This window comes from Pelophylax lessonae, assembly GCF_965119305.1.
Source record: "Pelophylax lessonae genome assembly, chromosome: 11".
NCBI classification, from domain to species: domain Eukaryota; kingdom Metazoa; phylum Chordata; class Amphibia; order Anura; family Ranidae; genus Pelophylax; species Pelophylax lessonae.
The window spans coordinates 14,239,298-14,265,994 of record NC_138778.1 but is presented as its reverse complement, the minus strand read 5'-3'; the positions used below and the strand labels follow the sequence as shown (position 1 = coordinate 14,265,994).

Sequence of the window (26,697 nt, the reverse complement as noted above, 5' to 3'; positions counted from 1 at the left end):
GAATACTTTCCAGATGCACTGTATATTTCCAATCACGTATGATATGTGTGCATCTCCTCATCAACTAATGTGACAACAAAAGAAGGCAATTTGGCTGCAGGGGAGCTCTGTACTGACCTACATGTACAGCCCCACCTCACCCCTGGAGGCCGCGTGTTTCAGAGCACGCACAGGTCAGCTGCTATAGATCAGATGTCTTCCCGTGTGTCTTGGCTCCCTGCCATCAGCATTACCTGTAAACTGCACAGAAGCAAAAGGTTACAACTGAATTCCAGCCAAACTGCTATATGCGCAGGTGAAATACATGTACGTTTGGCTTGCTAAAGTATTTGCATCTCTGTTCTTGTAATTTGCGCCCCCCTCTCCTTAGCCCCTGGTTCCTGAAACATTTTAGATACTCAGCCCCTGGTGTGACCTGTCTCTGGAGACTCACTTTGTAAGGTCGGTCAGACTCAACCACTGGAAGCTACCTCATTCATAGGACTACTGGAAACCATTTACCATTCCTGTTTCCGCTCGCTTACAACAGAAGGGGTTAATGCTGAGGGACTGAGACACGCACATACTCCCACCTTCTTTCCTGCTTTTCAGTGTCCTATTATCAGTGTTGGGGTAGTTACTCAAAAAATGTAACTAGTTACTTCTGTAAATTGTAATGAGATTACTTTACTAGTTACTGCATTTGAAAAGTAACTTCACTACTTATTACTTTACTTCCCTCTTTCTTAATTGACCGTGTAGAAGAAGATACATGACACTCTTTCTGCATAGAGTTTATTGTATAAACACAGGCTTTGGGAAACATGAGAACTAAACCTGAAAAAACAGATTAAAATATAAAGTGCAACAAAAATTCATAAACTTCATCCCTCTCTATTCTTCGAAATAACGATTGTATCGCACGGCTTGGGTAATGCAGGAAAGCGCGTTCCTATAGCCTAGTAAAGTAGTGTAGTTACCTCCTATAGCCTAGTAAAGTAGTGTAGTTACCTCCTATAGACTAGTATAGTAGTGTAGTTACCTCCTATAGCCTAGTAAAGTAGTGTAGTTACCAATATTAGTATTGTAACTAGTTACTTTACTTAGTTACCAAAAAAAGTAATGTAGTTACTGTGTAATAAGTTACTTTGTAACTAGTTACCCCCAACACTGCCTATTATTCACTTGGCCACCTAACCCCCTATATCTGCTACCCAGCAGTCAGGATTGTGAGTAACTAAGGACTGAGCCTTGTACCTAAGATGCTTTCCATTTTTATTTGCAACATGCCCGGTTCTAGACATGTGGGTTCAGTCCTGCTATATCAGGTGGCTTCAGCACATGCTCCACTAATAGTTCCAGCATTGCATTAAGTTTTGCCTTCTGCTAGAGTCCATGCCATCCTCAAAATCTTCCTTAGCCTTGGGTGTTTCTGCCTCTTCAGCTCTATCCCGACTGTTTTTCACTGCAGTTATGGAGTATTTTTGAGCCAAATAGCACGTGATTGCTGACTCTAAAGTAGGGCTGAACGATAGTCGATGTGATATCGACTATCGTTCTGCGGGCGTGGGCGATATTCATATCGCCGAAGACACGATATTTAGCACAGGGAGAAGTCGGGACTCGGGGGGGGAGGAGGAGGACTCACAGTGTTGGCAGCCGACACATCCGTTTTGCTTTCGGCTGTGATCGGAACTCCGCCCCTCCAGCCCGATGCAATCCAGCCCTCCCAGCTCTGCCTCTAGTCTCCAGCCAACCATTACTCCACCCTGCTCTGCCCATTGTCTCTCCTGGCTGCATCGGGGGCGGGATCAGGCTGTAATGTTTTGTAAATGGATTCAATGGAGAGACAATGGGCGGTGCAGGGCGGAGTAATGGTCGGCTGGAGACTAGAGGCAGAGCTGGGAGGGCTGGATTTCATCGGGCTGGAGGGACGGAGTTCCGATCACAGCCGAAAGCAAGGGGAAACTGATATCGACACAACACCGGATCTCGGTCCGGGGGGGGGGGGGGGGGGGGTCGGGTGTGTGTGTTCCCCGGCTACACTCTGGCACAGCACCATCACCAGGTGAGATCGGGGGAGGGATGGAGGTGATCAGCTGACACCGGGCACACCGCACACACATCGCTTCCTTCCAGCTGTGCAGTGTCATGTAAGCTGAGCGCTGATTGGCTGAAGCAGCGTCTTCCTCAGTGCGACCTGTCTCCTCCCCTGTGATATGCGTCTCCCAGTGATAGCACATGACTGGAGAAATATCGCGATATATATCGCTGAAAACAAAATATCGCAATTTACTTATTTGCCCAATATCGTGCAGCCCTACTCTAAAGCCTCGTACACACGCAACGATTATCAGCCGACTTTTGTCCAGAGTGGTGTTGTGTTGGTTGGAATGTGCCTAGACTGCACATGAATTTTCTCGACCAACAAAAATCTACTTCAGAAGTGATGTCATGTGCTGGTTTACTTTCCGTGTGTTTTTTCTTCTCTGAGCATGCCCAGTCTTGCTCATCAGATTTTTGTCTGCCGAAATCTGTACTGACTGACGGAAAATCGGCCGTTGTGTTGACGGCCAACAAAAATTTTATAGCCTGCACAACAGATTTTATTCGGCCGAAAAGTCGGAGTCGGTTGTCGAAAGCATCATACTAACAAGCCGAAAATCGGCCGATCGGACGTTGGCCGAAAATTCCCGGCCAATAATCGATGCGTGTGTACGGGGCATTACCATAGAGGCTATAAGCACACTTCCACACCTTCCCTTGCAGAATCCCAATCTGATCTGCCGATCATTAACATAGTGTGCACCACATTAATGCTTGAGGAGCAGCCTGAAGCTTCTGTCAGTGCTGTACCCAGTCTGAGCTCTTTTAGGGCTTCAAAATGTGCAAAGATATTTCTGGTGCACCCGCTGTTTTTTTATGGAGATTTGAAGAATGCGGACCTTCCCAGTCTCCCAGTTTGTCCCTCCCAAACATTTATCAGCTTTGTTACCCATTTGGGGAGGACTTTGTTAGGAAATAGATTGCCCCCTTTGTGGGTCTACCAGTGTTCTGGTTCAATAAAATGTTAACCATCCCTGTGGAGGAAACACTTGTCTTTAAAGACCCCATCAATACATAGTGGGAAGCCCTTTCTAGAACTCTGTTCTCTCTGACAGGCCCTGCAGTGCAACTGGTTGTCTCATTTCCCAGATGGGCCTCCTGCCAGTGACCATGAGGAGGGCTCTTTGGATAAAATGTTGTGCTGCAGATGCTGCATGCAAGAAGTTTTGCTTTGCATGCCATTTGAGGGAAAATGTCCCACTAGAACTCCCTCTGATACCCTCATCATCAAGTACCCATCTTCCCCAGCAGAAAAAGCCTAGGGGTATTTCCTTCCATTTTAGGATGCCCCACAAATGCTCGATGGAGTTTAGGTCTGGAGACATGCTTGGCCAGTCCTTCACCTTTACCCCCAGCTTCTTTAGCAAGGCAGTGGTCGCCTTGGAGGTGTGTTTGGGGTCGTTATCATGTTGGAATACTGCCCTGCAGCCCAGTCCCTGAAAGGAAGGGATCATGCTCTGTTTCAGTATGTCACAGTACATGTTGGCTTTCATGGTTCCACCAATGAACTGTAGCTCCCCAGTGCCGGCAGCACTCATGCAGCCCCAGACCATGACACTCCCACCACCATGCTTGACTGTAGGCAAGACACACTTGTCTTTACGCCTCACCCGATTGCCGCCACACACGCTTGACAACATCTGAACCAAATAAGTTTATCTTGGTCTCATCAGACTACAGGACATGGTTCCAGTAATCCATGTCCTTAGTCTGCTTGTCTTCAGCAAACTGTTTGCAGGCTTTCTTGTGCATCATCTTTAGAAGAGGCTTCCTTCTGGGACGACAGCCATGCAGACCAATTTGATGCAGTGTCCGGCGTATGGTCTGAGCACTGATAGACTGATCCCCACCTCTTCAACCTCTGCAGCAATGATGGCAGCACTTATACGTCTATTTCTCAAAGACACCCTCTGGATATGACGCTGAGCACGTGCACTCAACTTCTTTGGTCGACCATGGCGAGGCCTGTTCTGAGTGGAACCTGTCCTGTTAAACCACTGTATGGTCTTGGCCACCGTGCTGCAGCTCAGTTTCAGGGTCTTGGCAATCTTCTTATAGCCTAGGTCATCTTTATGTAGAGCAACAATTCTTTTTTTTTTAGATCCTCAGAAAGTTCTTTGCCATGAGGTGCCATGTTGAACTTCCAGTAACTAGTAGGAGAGAGTGAAAGCGATAACACCAAATTTAACACACCTGCTTTCCATTCACACCTGAGACCTTGTAACACTAACGAGTCACATGACCCCGGGGAGGGAAAATGGCTAATTGGGCCCAATTTGGACATTTTCACTTAGGGGTGTACTCACTTTTGTTGCCAGCGGTTTAGACATTAATGGCTGTGTGTTGAGTTATTTTGAGGGGACAGCAAATTTACACTGTTATACAAGCTGTACACTCAATACTTTACATTGTAGCAAAGTGTCATTTCTTCAGTGTTGTCACATGAAAAGATATAATAAAATATTTGCAAAAAATGTGAGGGGTGTACTCACTATTGTGAGATACTGTATTGTCAGGGAAACACGGTAGCAGAGTCAACAGATGATATACTATATAAAGGGAGGACGCAGAAACACAAAGAAGTGCTGTCTTAGTACTACTCACGTGCAAAATTTCTTAAAAAATGGTATCTATTTTGCAGTGTGTTACACCTCTACCGAGATGACAACCCTAACTGGATGACAATTAGTTTGCTATATGTACAGTGTTTCATAAATAATTACATGGGTATAAAAGAAAAAAAAAACATAAGCTATTTTTTTTTTTTTTACCCATAAAATACAATTTTTGTTCTTTTTTTCCCATATAAGTGCTGCTGATCTTCCCCAGCGTCTTTCAGGCATTTCTTGTCTACTTGCACTCTCTTTAGCGCCAGTTGTACACCATTGCATTGGACCGGTGTTCTATCAGAAAACCCTACCCCATCAGATTTCCCTACCTACGAAGCCACAGCTGATCTGCAACCGGAAATGACGGCGGTATGGAATTCTGATAGGGTATGGAATTCTGACAGAACACCGGCTTCTTGTTAGTGATAAAGTCAGTCTACGCTTGCAGTGTACACCAGGGTTGCATGTAACAGGGTGACAACGCAGGCGCACAGGAAAGGGCCAGAGCGTCACCCTATAACAGAAAGTGCCTGAACAAGGACCTTCATGGTTGCCAGGGATACATTTATTGAAATTTAAACAATTTTATAAAATGATATTACCATGTTAAAGCTTATGTGAAATTTTAGTGATTGGGTTTACATCTACTTTAATTGCATCATCTAAGCATCTGCTGGTCACAGGGTTTAGGTAAAGCTTGAATGTTAAAAATAATGCCCATTACCTGTGTGACAATGATTGAAAATTGAATATAATTGCTCAGAAACATCGCAAATCTTTCATGATTTGCGGCAGATTTGCTGAAAGCTGCAGAACTCGCTTGAGGACTAATCATCCAGCCGGGTCCTCATCACACTCAGAACTCGTTTGTGGACTAATCAGCCAGACAGGTACTCGTAATTCTGAGTGTAGAGGTTACTTGTCACTGTGGTTTTCAGAGATCTTACAGCTTGGTGCTGGTAATAGGACACACGTGAGCCATCATCCCCCATAATCCTTCACTTCACAATCACTCTCTCCTGTCCTATGCTGGGGAGACGCACTTGTTCCCCAAGCAGAGACTGTGAAAACTTCTATTATATGGCTTGCTAATAGGCACGTATATGATAAAACTTCTCTGTATATTCTGGAAATTTCAATAGGTAGGAGCTAGGATTGACTCAACAGGTTCCAATTACAGCCAAAACATTTGTTCTGGGTAGGCTGATTTTTTTAAATATTCAATAGTCAGAAATTCTTTGTCTAGTGAGGGGCACAGGAATTCAGAAACATTTGGGTTATACCCTGCCTCCATGAGGTTGGGTCACTGCCAAATAGAAATGTTATAAGCCAACCCCCTCCTTAACCCAACATGCCCCAATTTTGTGCTAGTGTCCTTGGAGGCTGGACACATTGCTAGCCTTTCCTCAATGACCTCAATTAAGATTCCCAGCTGCACCACTGCTTGAGTTGGACTCGATTGGCATTTCCTTAGCATTAGCTTTGGAGGCTATACTCGGATCGCTCTGGACTGGACACGCTTACAGCCAACATGGCGGTGCCGGGGATCTGAAAACTGACATACAACTGGCCCAGGGGGAGACTGTAGTCCCTCCTTAAAGTGGAAATATACCCTCCTATCGCTTTCAGCCAAAGAAGCTGCCATCTTGGCCTCTGTTTAATCTTCAACTGCCATGCTGCACACTTGATCAGTTATGACACCAGCAATTGGATGGTTTGACAGTTTGGTTGAGAGCACAACCGATGTGACAGCACGTGCCGGAAATGTAACTGTTTTTGGAAACTGTTAAATCAATGGGATTACATTCCCTATATGCAGGGGCAGACTGGCAACTTTCGGCCCAGGGGGCAAGTACAAACCAGAGGCCCATGGTGCACGACTCGGCCCCCCTCCCACTCTCCCTCTTCCCGTTCTCCTCCTTACCCCCATTCCAGGCTGAAGTCCTGCCCCAGGTACTCTATACTCACCGGCTGAATCCGGGTCCCCAACCTGGAAAGCAGGGGGCGGTTGGGGGGAGCTGGGACATCTCGGTTGGGACTGGCCAGGGGAGGAGAGTCTCCCCAGTGGGGCATGGAACCTGCCTCTGCTCAGACAGTTTAAACCATCTATGCTGGGGAGGGAGGCCTGCGCTCTGTCCTTGTCTTTAACCTGCACTCAATAGGTCAACTGCAGGGACTTTTTACTTCTCTTCACCAGGAATCCTTTAGGCATGTCTGGGGCAGAAGCGGTTCAGCCTTTTTACAGGACATCAGAGCGGCCCAGGGGGCAATTGCCCCCCTGCCCCCTGGCCCAGTCCTCCCCTGCCTATATGAATGGAAAACACAAGTGTATGCAGGAAGGCATTTGTCTTGTTTATGGGGGGCTTTAGATCAAAGAGTAGGTAACATCAAAGAGGCTCTCTCGGTAAGTGTCCCTAAGCCTGGGGGGGGGGCTAAGAAGGTATAAAAAAAAAAAAAAGACACCTTAACCGCTTTACCCCCGCTCACATTGCTGCTACTGCAGCAATGTGGCTCATTGTCGTCCAGCGACGTAGACCTACGTCGCTGGACTCCGCCCCTTGTGGGCGGCGCGCCGCCGGAGGCTCGCTCTCGCTGTATTCAGTCACAGCGGGAGTCGGGCCAGGAGAGGAGCGGCGGTGATCGCCGGGGAATCTAGTTTGGAGATCCGCCCGCCTGTGTAAACAGAGCGGGCGGATCTCCTAAGTGACAAGGAGTGACAGATCTCAGGGTTCAGCATAGCTGAACATCCGATCTGTCCATGAGTCACTCAGTCACCTCCCCCCCCACACGTTAGTAAGCACCAGGCATACATTAACCCCTCCCTCTCCAATAAAATTAACCCCTTCCCTGCCAGTGTCATTTTTACAGTAACAGTGCATATGTATAGCACTGATTACTGTAGTAATGTCACTGGTACCCCCAAAAGTGTCAAAAATGTCAGTCAAGGGTCCGATCTGTCCGCCGCAATGTCGAAGTCCCGCAAAAAAATCGCAGATCGCCACCATTACGCGTTAAAAAAAAAACACCAAAAATGACAGAAATCTTTCCCTTAGTTAGTAAACGCAATAACTTTTGCGCAAACCAATCAAAGTACGCTTATTGTGATTTTTTTTTTTACCAAACATAGGTAGCAGAAAACAAATTGGCCAAAAATTTAAAAAAATTTTGATTTTTACAATTTTTTGGGGGGAATTTCATATAAAAAAATGTTAAAAATATTGTTATTTTTTCAAAATAAACGCTCTTTTTTTGTTTATTGCGCAAAAAAGTAAAAATCACACAGGTGATCAAATACCACCAAAAGAAAGCTCTCTTTGTGGGAAAAAAAGGACGTAAATTTCGTTTGGGTACGGCGTCGCACGACCGTGCAATTGTCAGTTAAAGTCGCACAGCACCGAATCGCAAAAAGTGGCCTGGACGTAAGACAGGAAAATCCTCCGGTGGTAAAGTGGTTAAACTGTTCTGCATTAAAATAGTTGTAGACCGCCACATCTGCAGCCCCCGCTGCTGTACCCGTTGCCCTGTGAACCTCCACAATTCTTATTCCCCTTTGAGTCTCTGTGGTCCTCATTCACCAGTACACATTTGTACAGGGCACCATCTGATCCTGGGACTAAATTGTTTGCACAGCACTAGCTGTATTACGTATTTGTAAAGGGTGTTTGTTTTTCGAGCTCAGGCTAAATCCTGCCCCTGCTACAGTACAAATATAATACATTACCGCCGAGACTTGTGAAGTTATTGAGCGCTGGGTATAACTTGCATCGGGCTTGTTTGGACTTGTGGGTCGAAGTATAATTTCCACATCAATAACCAGCTGTAGAGAAGACTTTATCCTGATATGCGCTATATACATATCACAGACATTCAATGAATCTTTTCCTTGCGCCTCTCTCAAATCGGCCATGTTACCGAGTGACCCGACCGCCAGATAATGAATTGCTGTTTACAGTTAATGGATCCTTTTGTACTCCGTAACAGAGTCGTGTAGCTTAACCGGCTCAGTTTATTGGCCTCTTACATGAAGGTCATTGAGTATCCATGAAGGTTGGACGTGGATTGTGTTCTGGAGATGAAAGGAGCCCATTATACAACTATCGGCACGGCAGACATAGCACAATCTAGGCTGTATATCACAGAGTGGGAACCCACATAGGACGGGGAGGGGGCTGTGCAGCTGGCGAGCCCAACACAAGTCCACGGTGTAAGCAAGGATGTTTTTTGTTCCTTTACTAGGTAAAAGCCACACTGGATGAAATTCTAGAGAGGCTCCCAGAGGAATTCAATATCACTGAACTAATGGCCAAGGCAGAGGAGAGGACGCCGTACATAGTAGTGGCCTTCCAAGAGTGCGAGCGGATGAATATGCTGACCAGCGAGATCAAACGGTCACTCAAAGAGCTCAACCTGGGACTAAAGGTAACAAAGTTTATATCTATAGTCCAAAGCAGTGGTGTCCAAACTGTTCCGCTTGCTTTCCTTTATCTGGCCCTTGGGGCACTATTTCTCCCACTGCCATTGGAAACCAACAATGGGCATCATTTTTCCCACTGACACCAATATTGGGGGCACTATTCCTCCATATAATACCAACAATGGGAAATCTTCTTCCCCCTAATACCAAATTATTATTATTATATAGGATTTATATAGCGCCGAAAGTTTACGCAGCGCTTTACAACTTGAGGGTAGACAGTGCAAATACAATACACTTTAATACAGTTGGAATCAGAGGGCCCTGCTCATTAGAGCTTACAATCTAAGATAGGGGTCTTCAAACTATGGCCCTCCAGTTGTTCAGGAACTACAATTCCCATCATATAAATGAGGTGTAGTAGCGCCAAACACAAGATAAATGTCAGATATAAAATCAGATATAAATGTCCATGCATAGTCCGATAAAATGGAGAAGGGAAAGTAGAAACAAGGTCCCGATTCCCGGTTGTGCAGATGAAGATGAAGCCAACACCCAATCGTGATGTGCACACTATCTGCTTACCAGATATTAATATATAGAGGGCGATGAATAATTCAGGCTGTTAAACCAGGAAATGCCACCAGATCTGTTTCATAGGATCACAACTCCAATGTACCTCAACAGAGAAGGAGGACAATAGTGCAGACTGCATAGATCGACATTTATTTAAAACAAAAGAATGGTACTCACAAAATAGCGAAATAATATGAGCATATCAAAGGTAGAATACCGCGGTGTGTAAAGCGTGCTGCTTGTTCCCAGGTCGCCTGACGCGTGTCATCAGAATAATTGACATCATCAGAGGCGCCTCTCTGATGATGAGAGCACGCTTTACACACTGCGATATTCTACCTTTGATATGCTCATATTATTTCGCTATTTTGAAGGACAATAAACCGGCCCTTTGTTTAGAAAGTGGAGACCTCTGGTCTAAAGAGGCAGAGCGTGACAACTCAGAGGTATATCCAAGGGGTTGGAAGGGAATTACTTAGAGCCCATCTCCATGCAAAAATTTAATTCACTCCCTCCAAAAGCCCATTTTTACCCAGATGGTCATCCAGCTCTGTAGTCCGGACCACCGTCAACTGGCCTTTTCGCCAATTATAGACAAATACATCCAGCACCGGACCCTGATGCCCACTGATGGGGAGTGCATAGCTACCAGTAATATAGCTCATACCACAGAAAAAGCCAACACCCCATAATGAGTCTCAGTTGTATATTGAGGGCCCAACAAAACAGGTGAAAAATTACCACTTTCTCAAGGTGACTGACAAATATCAGCACACCCAAAACCACTATATATATATATATACACCTTCCAAGTGATCAAACTCACCGCACCTGTATCCAGGCTACTGCAAGACCAGATTGTTCATTACTAGGCCTGGAACTTCATTATATAGCCCATATACAAAAATAAGACACTCCATCCTGGTCTTGTCACCACCCATCTTTGTAAATTCATCGGGCTGCCACTACAGTTTTTAGGACCCTGTGAGTGGGAATCCCAATGTGTAGTCACCAGGCAGGGATGTGGGCATCCAAACAAGGACCTTCCCAATCTGCAGTGAGGAAGAGAGAAGACTCAGAACCCAGTGCATCATGTGACCACAGATTAAGGTAAATATCGATTTGTTTTTAAAAAAAAGTCTAATTGGGAGGTCAAGGGGTCCCTAGGCCAGAGAAAAGCAACTCTATGCAATCAGCTAAATAGACATACATTTGGGAGCTGTTTTCCTCCTAATGGATTTGTATTTTTTTTTCATATAGTCCTGAGATTTACACAGCTCTGCCTGTCGATGACACCACCATTTCTGTTATAGACTGTAGAAGAAATACAGTGTTGTCATTAGCCCACCCTGAAGGAGGTCATCTCTCTAATTTGACAATGCATTTACATGCAGTATGCCCATTGACCCCAGTCTTTGCCCCCTCCCTCTTATAGTCTGAGTTTGCTTTATAGCATAGGTGCTAAAGCTGTGGCCCTCCAGCTGTTGCAGAACTACAAGTCCCCATTATGCCTTTGCCTTTGGGAGTCATGTTTGTAACTGTCTGGCTTGCAATGCTTTATAGGCCTTGCTAGTTCTGCAATAGCTGGAGGGCCACAAGTTGAGCACCCATGCTTTATAGGGACATCAAGAGGCTGATACCAAGTCAATTTCAGTTACTTACAATAAAAAAATGAGCTGCATTACTTTGTATCTTTTAAATATCTGCCCAGAATAAAAATTATATATCTTAATACCTCTTCCTTCCTCAACTTTCAGGGTGAGCTGACCATGACCAGCGACATGGAGAATTTACAAAATGCCATTTACCTGGACCAAGTGCCTGATTCTTGGACCAAGAGAGCCTACCCCTCCATGGCCGGCCTGGCAGGCTGGTTTGTGGACCTTCTCAGTCGTATTAAAGAACTGGAGACCTGGACCGGTGACTTTGCTCTGCCGTCCGCCGTGTGGCTGGCCGGATTCTTTAACCCGCAGTCCTTCTTGACCGCCATCATGCAGTCCATGGCTCGAAAGAATGAGTGGCCGCTGGATAAGATGACGCTGCAGTGCGACGTGACCAAGAAGAACCGAGAGGACTTTAGCAGCCCACCACGAGAAGGCGCCTACGTACACGGCTTGTTCATGGAGGGAGCTCGCTGGGACACACAGGTATTAAATGTTTCCCTCCCCTGCATTTATCAGGGTTTCATTTAGAGCGCATTCACATGAGCACCATGAATAAAAGGAATGGTTCTGTGCATTAATCCCATCTCAACTACAATCTCAAGTTTAGCATTACTCAAGCTAACCCTTTAAAAGTATGCAGAATTTCACAACACCCCAGTCCAAAATGTAGAAAACAAAGATTACTTATCAATGGAAAACCTGAGCTTGGAACAATGCACACAACCACCTTGATGAAATTAACTTCACACCATAAGCCTGCCTTCATATCAGAGACCCCCCCCATCATGCCAAAAGTCCCCCCATGACATTAGTTACCCCTATACATCAGAGGTTCCCCATCATATTAGTCACCCCCTATACATCAGATGCCCTATATACATGATTCCCCCCCCCCCCCATCCATCAGAGGCCCCCTTTACATGAGTCCCCCCCCTCCCCTTCACATTTGAATACCCCATATTACATCAAGGTTACACATCAGGGACCCCATTTACATGAATGAGGCCTCCTCATCACATCAGAAGCCCCCTTTACATCAAAGTACCCCAGTACATCAAAGGCCTCCTATACATGAGTTCCCCCCCAATCACATTAGATGCCCCTCTCCCTTCACATTAGAACCCCCCATTACATCAACGTTGCCCCTATCCATCAGTGGGCCCCCCATTATATTAGTCACCCCCTATACATGAGGTCTCCCCATCACATCAGAAGTCCCCCTTACATTAGAGTCCCTCCAATAAATGAAAGATACCTCAATACATCAGAGACTCCCCATTAGATCAGTCACCCCTGTACATCAGAGGCCCCCTATACATGAGTCCTCCTCCTTCACATCAGAATTCCCCCAATTAAAGCATTACAGATACATGAGTCTCCCCATCACATCAGAAGCCCCCTCATTACATCATAGTATACCTATACATCAGAGGCCTCCTATACATGAGTTCCCCCCAATCACATCACATCACATCACATCTCCCCCCCCCCCCCATTACATAAAAGTTGCCCCTATCCATCAGCGGCCTCCCATCTTATTAGTTACCCCTATACATGAGGCCTCCCCATCACATCATAAGCCCCCCTTACATCAGTGTCCCTCCATTACATCTAGGTTACCTCTATACATCAAAGGCTCCCCATCATATCAGTCACCCCATTACATCAGAGGCCGGTATACGTGAGTTGCCTCCTCATCATCCATAGAGTCCCCATATCACATCAGATTCCCCTCATTACAGAGTTCACAGTCACACAGGCACCCCAATCTCACAGTCCACTATCAGAAAGACCCCCAATCGCACAGTTCATCTTCCCATCAGAATCCTGTCTTTTGGCTTCAGCAGACTAACAAGTGGAGGATGTGGACTTCCGTCTTCTCCTGAATGCTGGGGATCAGAGTAATGCGTTGTAACTAGGTGGGCGTGCTGTGCCACCTGGCCCTAAACGTCATTGGTTGTTAGGGTAGTGGCAGCCAGCCGGCTGCCCATTCCATGGCAACTCATGAAGCTGATCCAGGAAAAACAGGGTCTCATGCTTGTGGTACCTTGGCTGAGAAACACTGCTCTACACTAACATTCACAATGTCTGATTGCTGCTTGCTGTCACCTGGTGACGTTCTTACAGGGTGACCCCTTCTGTTTTCCCCATATTAAGCATCTCTGCCTAATGCCTTGGCACCTGTGTCACATGACCATTTCTAAACCATCTTGGATCAACTTGCTCACAAGATAAAGATGAAAACACATTTTGTTGCCTTTGTCTTGCTATATATATGATGGCATTATTATATGTAGAAATTCCCCAATTATTCGGAATCCAGGATGTGGGTTGCCGTCGTCCCAATGAGACATGAACAAAAGGCAAAAGACCCTCAATTTGGTGGGACTATATAGTAGGGATTGACCGATTATCTGGGGCCGATATGCACTTTCCCTAATATATCGGAATCGGCCCCTGAGGTTACGGATATTGTCACGGCCATGTCACGGCCATGTCACGGCCGACTCAGTGCGGAGCTAAGGCCTGCACGCGCTTGATGGCCAGACTGAGGTGACCACTGGATATGGGGGTCCAGTCTGTCGCCCAGCCCGGCATAATTGCTTGAGGATCTCACAGGAAAAAAATTCCGGAGAAAAAAAAGACTAGCTAAAAAAATCTACATAAAAAAGTACTCCCCTGCCAGGACCAAAGATTCCAGCAAGGAACTTAGGTCCCCACTCCTGACTAGGCAGATCAAAACTGACATCCTATGCAGGAAGAGAGAGGGTATACCCCCAGGGACTGCCCATAGGAACTGCCCATAGGCGTCTGCCTAGTGTCCTACTCCTGTAGGGAGCGGTATTACCTTACTGATATACATCAGAGGATTGCGTACGTAAATGAACGATAGAGAAAAAAAAAAAATTTTTTTAAATGTCTGAAAATATCGGTCAATACCGATGACCAAAATATCGGTAGCGGGAATAAAAAACCGATACCGGTCGATCACTACTATATGGGCCTCCACATATCCAGTTGTATAAAAAATATAAATTCATTCAAATCATTAAAAATTATAAATAACTTGACACATCACATATCTAGATACACGTTACAAAACATACATGTTCAACAATAAATCATGTGAATATATGGAACACATGAAATGTTAAAAATGGTAAACACAGCTTTGCAAAAGATGTTCATCAAGAGTGTAAGAATGACAGCGGGGAAGACCCCCCAAGTGGAGTTCGGAGGATTTCCCCACTGTCCTTCTTACACTCTTGATGAACATCTTTTGCAAGTCGTGTTTATCATTTTTAACATTTCATATGTTCCATATATTCATATACTTTATTGTTGAACATGTATGTTTCGGAACATGTATCTAGACACGTGATGTGTCAAGTTATTTACAATTTTTTAATGATTTGAATAAATTTATATTTTTTATACAACTGGATGAGTGGCGGCCTACATAGTCCCACCAAATTAGGGGGTCTTTTGCCTTTTGTTCATATAATATGTAGTAAAACTTTCATTCCCATGTTGAAATCACACACAACATGTACATGAATGTTCCTGCATAAGTAAGAAGAAGGCCGAGACCAAAGATTGTCACACGTCTGTCCTGTTGTACAACACTTCCCTCCCTCCCCCCGCCTGCTACTCCTCATAACAATATTAGAGAGCCGATCAAAGTGGGTCATCTGGCACATGATCTGAGCATTACCTCCTCCTTCGAGATGCGCTTTTATACTAGAAAGAGTGTGAGAGAGGCAGCCTCGCTCTAATTAACAAAGGACAAGCTTCAAGGTTGAGTGGCGGAGTGACATCCACCTCAAAGACAATAGACTTGTCAGCCGCTCCCAGCCCGGTATAGAGAAATATGGAAGGATTAGCTGCTATTTGATATCAAAAGGCAAGTGCAGATTTAAATATGTCCCCAATTACCGCGATTTATCATCATTTCTGCCATCAAAGTTACATTCTGGCTTAAAAAAATAAAAAAGAATAGTTCTATCCTTGTCTGCTGACCTAGACATGTACTGAAAAATAATAGCTGTAAGGCAGCCTGTCATCGCTTTGGACTTAAAGTAAAAATTGTAAAAAAAAAAAAAATACAGCTTCGCTAAGAGTAGAAAACAGCTAAAGTTCAGCACCTGGAAGATGACTGGCCAAAGATCAGTACCTGGAAGACGATCGGCCAAAGTTCTGCATCTGGAATACAACTAGCCAAAGATCAGCGCCTGGAAAGCAAATGTGATTCCGATATTCAAAAAGGGTCAGAGGTATATACCGGGAAATTATAGGCCGGTCAGTCTGACATCAGTAGTATGTAAACTTCTGGAGGGGATGATAAGGGACTATATCGTAGAATATGCTAAAGACAACAGCATCATCAGTAGTAACCAGCACGGGTTTACAAATGGGCGTTCTTGTCAAACCAATCTCTTAACATTCTATGAGGAGGTGAGCTGTGAGCTAGATAGGGGCAGACCAGTGGATGTGGTGTACCTAGATTTCGCTAAGGCGTTTGATACAGTTTCCCACAAGCGCTTAATTTATAAAATAAGGTCTGCAGGTATCGACAGCAGGGTTTGCTCTTGGATACGGAACTGACTAAAAGGACGTATCCAAAGGGTGGTAATAAACAGCGCATACTCAGACTGGTCTGAGGTAGTAAGCGGGGTCCCCCAAGGCTCAGTCCTAGGACCAATCTTGTTCAATTTATTCATAAATAGCATTGAGGACGGGATCAGTAGTTCGATATCAGTTTTTGCTGATGACACAAAATTAGGCAGGGCAATAACAGCACAGCATGAAGCAGATATCCTACAGAATGACCTGGACAAAATAATGGAGTGGACAACGACTTGGCAAATGAGGTTTAACATAGAGAAGTGTAAGGTTTTGCACTTGGGGACTAGAAACATTAAAGCACAATACACGTTAGGAGGGGAACCCTTGGGGGAATCAAAAATGGAGAAGGATCTGGGAGTCTTGGTTGATGATAGACTAGGCAACAGCTTGCAATGTCAAGCGGCGGCTACCAAGGCTAGCAGAATATTAGCATGCATAAAGAAAGGGATGTTTTCCAGAGATAAGACTATAATCCTTCCACTTTATAAAACTCTGGTCCGACCGCATCTGGAGTATTCTGTCCAGTTCTGGTCGCCAGTCCTCAGAAGGGATGTGTTGGAGCTGGAGAGAGTACAGAGAAGGGCAACTAAACTAATTAGGGGACTGGAGGACCTTGATTATGAAGAGCGTCTCCAATCGCTTGATTTATTCTCCCTGGAGAAGAGACGCCCGAGGGGGGACATGATAGCAATTTTTAAATATCTCAATGGGGATCTCAGCTTAGAAAAAAAGCTGTTCAGTCGAAGGGATTGCATGAGGACTCAGGGGCACACAATGCGATTAGAGGAGAAGAGTTTTAACCTCAGGCAACGTGGGGGATTCTTTACTGTTAGGGCTACAAGATTGTGGAATGCTCTACCACAAGAAGTGGTTTCTGTGGGTAGTATGGTGGCTTTCAAAAGACTATTAGAAGTACATCTCAAAGAACAGAACATTCAGGGGTATGTGAGATGATTACAGCCACACACACCTACACAGGTTAAACTGGATGGACTATTGTCTTTATTCAACCTCACCTACTATGTAACTATATAAGCAACGATCGGTACCTGGAAGACGACCGGCCAAAGATCAGCACCTGAAAGACGACCGGCCAAAGTTCGGCACCTGAAAGACAACTATCCAAAGATCAGCACCTGGAAGACGACCGACCAAAGATCGGTACCTGAAAGACGATTGGCCAAATATCAGCACCTGAAAGACAACCGGCCAAAGATCAGCACCTGAAAGACAACCGGCCAAAGATCAGCACCTGAAAGATGACCGACCAAAGTTCGGCACCTGAAAGACAACTAGCCAAAGATCAGCACCTGGAAGACGACTGACCAAAGATCGGTACCTGAAAGACAATCGGCCAAAGATCAGCACCTGAAAGACAACCGGCCAAAGATCAGCACCTGAAAGACAACCGGCCAAAGATCAGCACCTGAAAGATGACTGACCAAAGTTCGGCACCTGAAAGACAACTAGCCAAAGATCAGCACCTGGAAGACGACCGACCAAAGATCGGTACCTGGAAGACGACTGGCCAAAGATCAGTACCTGAAAGACAACCGGCCAAAGATCAGCACCTGAAAGACAACCGGCCAAAGATCGGTACCTGGAAGACGGCTGGCCAAAGATCAGTACCTGAAAGACAACCGGCCAAAGATCAGCACCTGAAAGACAACCGGCCAAAGATCAGCACCTGAAAGATGACCGACCAAAGTTCGGCACCTGGAAGACAACTAGCCAAAGATCAACACCTGGAAGACGACCGACCAAAGATCAGTACCTGGAAGATGACTGGCCAAAGATCAGCACCTGAAAGACAACCGGCCAAAGATCAGCACCTGGAAGACGTCTGACCAAAGATCAGCACCTGGAAGACGACTGACCAAAGATCAGCACCTGGAAGACGACTGACCAAAGATCGGTACCTGGAAGACGAATGGCCAAAGATCAGCACCTGGAAGACAACTAGCCAAAGATCAGCGCCTGGAAGATGACCAACCAAAGATCGGTACCTGGAAGATTATAGTTTGGAGACACCTGTTCTAAAGTTTTGGATTTTCCATCTCTTTCTGTATTAGTGATCATGGTGGCCAGGACACAGATAAGGAAAACCTCCCCAGCTGGGAAGACAGCACAAAAAAAAAAATGAAAGAGAAAGAAAGCATAAAGAGCGCCAAACCACAAATGAGTCTTAAGAAACGTTAATCGTTCATCAAATAGGTGAAATATCAGCTAACGTTTGTTAGGGGTCCAAACACTCCCCCTTCATTAGGGCTTGGACACTTATACAAACTTCCTATAAATTCAGTTTGCCAATAGTTCTATTTGAGTCCTTACAAGAACTCCAAGCCCTGGTGAAGGGCGAGCGTTCAGACTCCCAAAATGTATTTGATGTTTTTAAAACTATTTATTCAGGGTTTAAAGTTTCCTTGGACTTTCTTTTGTGCTTCGGTAACAATTTTGAAATAGTGCATTCAATTCTGAACTTATTGATAACACCTGAAAGGGGCTCTCATCCTTCTCTATTTTATTAAACACTAAAAAAAAAAGTCCTCATACAGTTTGCTAGTGGCCTTTCCCATATTTCAGGTTCTCTCAAATCAATTGCATGGAGTAACTTTTAGAAAAACTTTCCTCAGTTCCTGTGCAGCTTTGGCCTGACCCCTATGTGTGTGTATATGTATATACTATGATAATATATATAATCTCACTGGATACATGGAATAATTGCCCCATACAATTTATAACATGAGAACAGACACGGAGATGCCCTCCAGTAAACACATTAATAAGCTCCCTCTGTCCTCCATTTATCATTAAAATCCGCCCAGTAATCTCCCCTCGCGCTATTCATCTCAATATTATCACCTCGTTTATCTGGCAATACGACGCAGCTTCTGGATGCCGGAGCAGAATGCAGAACGCGGAATTCTCAGGATGTTGTTTCCATGGTAATTTATAATCAGATGTGATGTCATTGCCGTTCAGAAAGCGTCGGCTACAGCTGAGGAATTCTTACTTATTAATACAAAGAAAAGAGGCTTATTTAAAGGAGAAATGTCAGTGCAGTAGAGGATAGAGGCTATATTGCAACATTTTTTCATGGGCACCCGACAATCACATCTGCTATATGACCAAAAGTATGGACCCTTCTCTAAATGATGGAGTTAGGGTGTCTCCGGTGAAGGGTGCTGGTAACACTATAGGATACAAATGGAGCTTTTCCACTGCATGGAACCGAATGGTTCGGCTCGCTTTTGCGATTTTCCACTGCATGGTACCGCATGGTACGGTGTTGGAACGGTTCGGTACGGTACGGTGTCGCTTTTCCACTACATGGAACCGAACGGTATGGCTTGCTTAACCGCTTGCCGACTGCGCACAGTATATTTACGGCCAGGCAGAGTGACGTAGATCTACGTCGCTAGCCTGTCACCGGGTTTTGAGCCAATAGCGGGCGAGCGCGCGCCCGCTGAGGCTCGTTCACAGAGGAGTCCGGGTGTGTGACCGGCGGACCCGATGTCCGCCGGTCACACTACGATCGTCGGTAGAGCGGGAGAAAGGCGGGCGGCTTATGTAAACAAGCCGCCTGTCATTCTCCCTTGTGTAAAAATGGAGATCTATGTAGAACCGTTGATCTCTGTTTTTACAATAGGAGACATGTCCCATCACAGTTAGAAACACGCCCCTAGGACACACTTAACCCCTCCCTCTCCAATACAGTTAACCCCCTCCCTGTCAGTGTCATTTTTACAGTAACAGTGCATATGTATAGCACTGATTACTGCAGTAATGTCACTGGTACCCCCAAAAGTGTAAAAAATATCAGTCAAGGGTCCGATCTGTCCGCCACAATGTCGCAGTACCGCAAAAAAAATCGCAGATCGCCGCTATTACTCGTTAAAAAAAAAAACACCAAAAATTACAAAAATCTTTCCCTTTGTTAGTAAACGCGATAACTTTTGCGCAAACCAATCAAAATACGCTTTTTTTTTTACCAAACATATGTAGCATAAAACAAATTGGCCGAAAATGTTAAAAAATTTAGATTTTTACATTTTTTTGGGGGGGAATTTCATATAAAAAAAAGTGAAAAATATTGTTATTTTTGCAAAATTTACGCTCTTTTTTTGTTTATAGCGCATGATCAAAAAATCGCATAGGTGATCAAATACCACCAAGAGAAAGCTCTGTTTGTGGGAAAAAAAGGACGTGAAATTTGTTTAGGTACAGCATCGCACGACCGCGCAATTGTCCGTTAAAGTCACGCAGTAAAAAAATCGCAAAAAACCCCCTGGTCAGGAAGGGGGTAAAATCTTCCGGGGCTTAAGTGGTTTAACAGTACCACCTCGATTGTGGTTCCAAGAGGGCCGTACCGGTACCATATCCCACAATCCTTTGCATGCAGCCTTGACTGTTTGTCACTACTAGCCACTGATTGGTCAGAGAATTGTTGTTATCCCACCCACTTTACTTTAGTGGAAAAGCAAACCATACCAAACCGTACCGAACCGTTCCAACACCGTACCATGCAGTGGAAAACCAAACCGAGCCAAGCAGGGCCGAGTGGAGACGAGCCAGTACTTGCAGTGGAAAAGTGCCAAAAGACAACTGTGGTCTTCCACCCTTTTAGTAACAATTTGGGGGAGTCACTTTTCTGTTCCAGCATGACTGTGCCCCCTGTTCACCAAGTCAACTCCATAAAGACATGGTGGAAGCAGGTCAACTTTTGCATTGGGGCCCACAAGCTTGAATCCACAGCTTCTGCATTAAACCATGCACCAAGATACTACCACCGAGCGCCAAGATGCTATATGTAGCTAAAGAGTGATTTCTGATCTTTAGTTACATATTTAGAGGGTAATTCAAAAGGTTTTGTAGAAGATGTCCACATTTAGACTCTCTAATTCTCTGGGATTCCCTGGAGTAGGAGTAGGCAACCTTTGAGAGGTGGAGGTCTACCTGAACAACATGAAAGGGATCATAGATCACAGGGGTGCAGCCCCTTTTCCTTTTTTAAAGAAATTAAATAGCAAGGCCTAGCTAAAAAGTAAGGAAAACTTAGAAAAAATTATTAAAACAAAATCACTGGCAAAATATAACTTACAGTACAGTGTAAGTCAGTAGAGCAGTGGACAGTGTTGGTAGGGCAGTAGATGGTGTTAGTAAAGCAGTGGACTTTGTCAGTAGGTCAGTGGAGGGGGTCAGTAGAGCAGTTATTGGTGTCAGTAGTTTTTTTTATTTATTTTTTTACTATTTTTTTTGCAGCCCTGTTGGGGGGCTTTGGTGAAATATCAAAGGTCTAAACAGGCCCCTGATAAATCACTTTTAAGACAGAGAAAGGTGATTAAGGACAAAGCCCCCAATCCTTGATCTCTGCAGCATCAGCTGCACAGAATGAATGGACAGGAATAGCTCTTTACAGAACTTCCAGTTTATTCATAAACTGAAGCACAGTAAACATAGTTTAACTTTGCTTCATTTTGGATTGAGCACAGTGAGTGATTGGTAATTTACTGTGTTCTTTCAGAAAAGGAAGGAGCTGGTAAATGATGTACTGTATTTACTGGACCCTTCCCCACCCTCCATCCTGAAACATCTTGACAGGGGGGTGGTGGCCAGGGGAACACACAATAAGAGCAGCCTGGACAGGTAGGGTGGCAATACAGATACCGATCCCCTTCATTTTCCTCCTACAGTGGCAGAATGCTGGGGATGGAGGAAGAAAAGAAAAAGCAGGCTTTCAGCAGCTGCAGGAGGAAAATGGAGGGGATTGGTTCCTCTATAGCATGGGTGTCCAACCTTTTGGCTTCTCTGGGCCACATTGAGTGTAGAGAAATTTTCTCGGGCCGCATATAAAATATATACTATAGTTAAGGTATACAAGTAATAAAATGCTGCCGCGCCCTTCCCGCGCTGCTGTGCCCCCCCCCCCACCAGCACTAATTTAACACAACTAGTGGATGATCCCCTCCGAGGCAGCCTCTGCCTACAGTTAGTTGGAAGCCGCTGTGGCTGTGCCCCCGACTAGAATTCCTTCCTCCCCAGCAACAAAAAAAAAATTGTAAGGGGGCAGTGGGCCGCATTGCCTGTGGTTCTGGGCCGCAGGTTGGACATGCCTGCTCTATAGGTTGCCCCTCCTGTAAAGGTTTCAAACCAAATGTGACAGGGAGGCTGCACATAGATGGGGTTGGCATTGCGACCCCTGGAGCATGAGTGGGGTCGCCATTGTGACCCCTGATGCTACGCCAGTGGTTTGACTAGCTTGGTATTGGGGGAGCTTGGGAGGCCAGACCCCAAGCCTACTGAATACCTTTGGGATGAATTGGAATTGTGAGCCAGTTTTTCATCCAAACATCAGTGCCTGACCTCACAAACGGGCACAAATTCCCACAGACACCCTCCAAAATCTTGTGGAAAGCCTTCCCTGGATAATGGAGGATGTTATAGCCAACAATGATGGGAAACTCCATATTAATAGTCATGGTTTTGGAATGGGATGTCCAAGAAGCTCATATAGGTGTGAAGGTCAGGTGTCCAAACACTTTGCCTATGTAGTGTAATCAGTACCCAACCTAAACCCAGCCCTCTTCTCGAGACTTCCAACACGTACCCCAACAGGAAACAAACATGTCATGTCCAACTTGTACACTGCCATGATTACATAAGTCAGGGGAACTGTACGGATGATGTAGATAATGATGTTCTCTTATCACTTTACAGACTGGAATTATCACAGATGCCAGACTGAAAGACCTGACCCCCGCCATGCCGGTCATCTTCATCAAGGCCATTCCAGTGGACAAACAAGACACCCGCAATGTCTACGCTTGTCCTGTATATAAAACCCGCCAGAGGGGGCCAACCTATGTCTGGACATTCAACCTGAAGACCAAAGAGAACCCTTCTAAGTGGGTGCTGGCTGGGGTGGCCCTGCTTCTACAGATCTAAACTATTGAAGCAAGCTGTGTTCTCTGTGGCCCCACCCAGGACATGGACTTTGCCTATTACCAAAAGACACTTTATTGCACAAGACAATCTGTAACTTCCAGTATTAATATTGGACAGAAGATGGAAGATGCACTACTGTTCTCTTTTTCTTTGTCTACTTTTATTTATTTTAAGTGTTTCCATTAAACCTTACACTGTTCTCTTATGTGGTCATCATATTTCTCCCTTGGCAAGAAAATTCCGGAAGAAACAAAAATATTGGATTCTGTTGTGGAAGAGTTGACGGTATGGGGCATGTGAAAAACAAATTAAAAATCAAAACCTTCCAACCTCACTATACTGTATTTTATATTTCTGTCCCTCACACATCATACGATTCGATTGTACAATCTTCTTTATTCTCACCTTACACTTTACCAAAACAATGTATTATGAGGATTTACCTAAATTATCAGATTACTTTGTATCTTTTTGAATCTTCTTTAGATCTACAAACAAGTATCTGGAACAAGGGTCTCCTTGGTTGGATAGTTTTGGTAAATCTAAAGTTGATTGTACAGAGATTGTATGGTCAGATGGTAACTCTTAGATCTCCCAATATCTACCAAAATTGTGCAACAGCCAGTCTGACTGCCTGCAATTTGGATAGATCGTTTAGGCAAGCCTTCACCTTACATAGTTGTGACTGTACAATCAGATTATAATGTGTATAGCTAAGCTTTTTACAAACTACAAGCAACTCCAGCCATAACCAAACAAGCCACTGACCACCAACATTTAGAGGGACATATATCACTGACCACCAACATTTAGAGGAACACATACCACTGACCACCAACATTTAGAGAGACACATACCACTGACCACCAACATTTACAGGGACATATATCACTGACCACCAACATTTAGAGGAACACATACCACTGACCACCAACATTTAGAGGAACACATACAACTGACCAACAACATTTAGAGGAGCACGTACCACTGACCAACAACATTTAGAGGAGCACGTACCACTGACCAACAACATTTAGAGGGGTACGTACACTGACCATGAACATTTAGAGGGACTTGTACCACTGACCACCAACATTTAGAGAGACACATACCACGACCACCAACATTTAGAGGGGTATGTACCACTGACCACCAACATTTAGAGGGGCACGTACCACTGACCACCAACATTTAGTGGGACACGTACCACTGACCACCAAAATTTAGAGGGATGTGTACCACTGACCACCAACATTTAGTGGGACATGTACCACTGACCACCAACATTTAGTGGGACACATACCACTGACCACCAACATTTAGTGGGACACATACCACTGACTACCAACATTTAGAGAGGCACGTACCACTGACAACCAACATTTAGTGGAGCACATACCACTGACAACCAACAATAAAGGAGGTGCATGCTGCTAACCACCAACTTTTAAAAGGGTACATGCAATTAACCACAAACACTCAAAGGGCACACGCCGCTGACCACTGGCATTTAAGAGGGGGCACACCACTGACCATTTAAGAGGGCACACAGCACTAACCACCAACATTTAAGGGGGGACCTGCAGCTGACCAACTTTTAAAGGGCCAAACACATTGCTGACCAACATTTAAGGGGGCACTGGCAACTAACCACCAACTTTTAAAGAGGCACACGCCACTGAGAACTCACTTTTAAAAGGGCACATGCTGCTGACCACCAACATTTAAGAGGGGGGAAACCGCTGACCACCAACATTTAAGGGGGCACACACCGCTGACCACCAACATTTAAGAGGGGGGAAAACGCTGACCACCAACATTTATGGGGGCACACACCGCTGACCACCAACATTTAAGAGGGGGGAAACCGCTGACCACCAACATTTAAAAAGGAACACGCCGCTGACCAACAACAATTAAGGGGAACATGCCACTGACCACTAACTTTTAAAAGGGTGCATGCCACTAACCACCAACATTGAAAGGGGAACATGCCACTGACCATCAACATTTAGGAGGGGGCGCACAGCACTGACCACTAACTTTTAAAAGGGTACATGCCACAAACACCTAAAGGGGCACACCGCTGACCACCAACATTTAAGAGAGGGAACAGGCACACCACTGATCAATTAAGGGGGAACACACCGCTGACCATCAACTTTTAAAAGGTTACATGCCACTAACCACCACAATTTAAAGGGCACGCACCGCTGACCCTAACATTTAAGAGGGGGCACACCGCTAACCACTAACATTTAAGGGGGCGCACACAACCGACCACCAACATTTTTAAAGGTGCACTAATCACCAATCACCACCACAAGGGGACATTAAATCATGACCACGAAAATCTACACGGTTCTGATCTCTGCATAAAGCTTACTGAAAACATCACAGCACCCCTGCCTCAGTTCTCCTCTCAGCCCCAATGCAAGCAGTGGGAGGGGTAATGCAAATATCAAAATGCCTTAATGGGTGGATGTCAGTCTGGAGGATTAGGTGTCCCCAGGCAGGCTGTATTTGCATTCAGACCACCCTAGATAATGAAGGAATGAATGAATGAATGAAAGGGGCGGGGCCTAGGGACATTCAGGCTGAGGAGGAAAGTGGTAGACGACTCTGGACATCCTCCACCCAGAAAATAGGACAGGATCTATCTGACTTGCTGCAGCTTCTAATGCACATTTTGGGAAGCTCACAGTGTGCAGTGAAATCAGGGTAAGCCAGGATAGGAGGTGGTACAACTGTGCAAGACTGGAAAGAAGGCTGGGGGTTAGCAATACGCTCTGGAATGGGATAAGGGGGGATGGGTAAAGACTTATACTACATTGCTTTTTATATTTTTTTACAAGTTCTCCGAAATTCCCAAATCAGCACTTTTTTCACAATAATAATTCCTGCCCTTCCCCCGCTCTCTATAACATTTCACACTTGGCTACGACCGAGCCCAACACTAATGTTTCACGTTTAGATGGAGAAAAAAAATAAAAAGTCCTCCTGACATTTTTGGAACATTAATATCATGCAATAAATGTCACTTAACTCTCACCTCTATTATCCGGAGCCATTATTCAGCATATTCCGCGGCCGTACACGAGGGCGGTGAGTCAGGCGTTTCCGGCTTTCAGGATAATCCAATTGACATTTGAAGTCCGGAACATGGAGTTCACCTAAAATTGTAACAAAAAATAAAAATTCAAAAACAGTCCCCAGCGGGAGGCGGAGGGAGAGGAAAATATAATAAGGTTGTCGCCGGACGGGAGACGCTAAAAGAAAAACTCCTGATGTGATTACAGTGGTGATTGAAAGTTTGGGCACCCCAGGTAAAAATTTTTATTAATGTGCATAAAGAAGCCAAGGAAAGATGGAAAAATCTCCAAAAGGCATCAAATTACAGATTAGACATTTTTATAATAAGTCAACAAAAATTAGTCGAGGCGTGAGATGACCAGGGAGTGAACAAGAACTTTGTTGTGTCATTGGTTAGAAAGGGGCCTACTTGCAGATTTTGCGGAGGTTGAGGCGGAAAGATTTGGACAGTGATTGGATGTGGAGCTTGAAGGAGAGTTCCAAGTCCAGGGCTACACCTAGGACCTTGGCATGCGGGGATGGACTGATAGTTGGGCCATCGATATTGACAGAGACATCGGGGGAAGAGGCATTTGGTGGAGGAAAACTTATAAGTTCAGTTTTGGATAGATTGAGTTTGAGGAAGTGGTGTGACATCCAGACTGATATATCGGATAGTAAATTAGTGATACGTGAGGAGACTGAG

General features: G+C 45.0%; 1 protein-coding gene across 1 annotated transcript in view; it reads left to right on the top strand.

The window, feature by feature from the left end:
- DNAH9 (dynein axonemal heavy chain 9) overlaps positions 1–23,036 on the top strand; it is a 346,411-nt gene extending 323,375 nt beyond the window's left edge. Inside the window, exons 66-68 of the mRNA XM_082272319.1 lie at positions 8,931–9,113; positions 11,442–11,831; positions 22,692–23,036. Coding sequence (XP_082128445.1) covers positions 8,931–9,113; positions 11,442–11,831; positions 22,692–22,919 — 801 coding nt within the window. The 3' untranslated portion in view covers positions 22,920–23,036. The remainder of the gene's footprint in view (positions 1–8,930; positions 9,114–11,441; positions 11,832–22,691) is intronic.
- Positions 23,037–26,697: the final 3,661 nt, after the last annotated feature.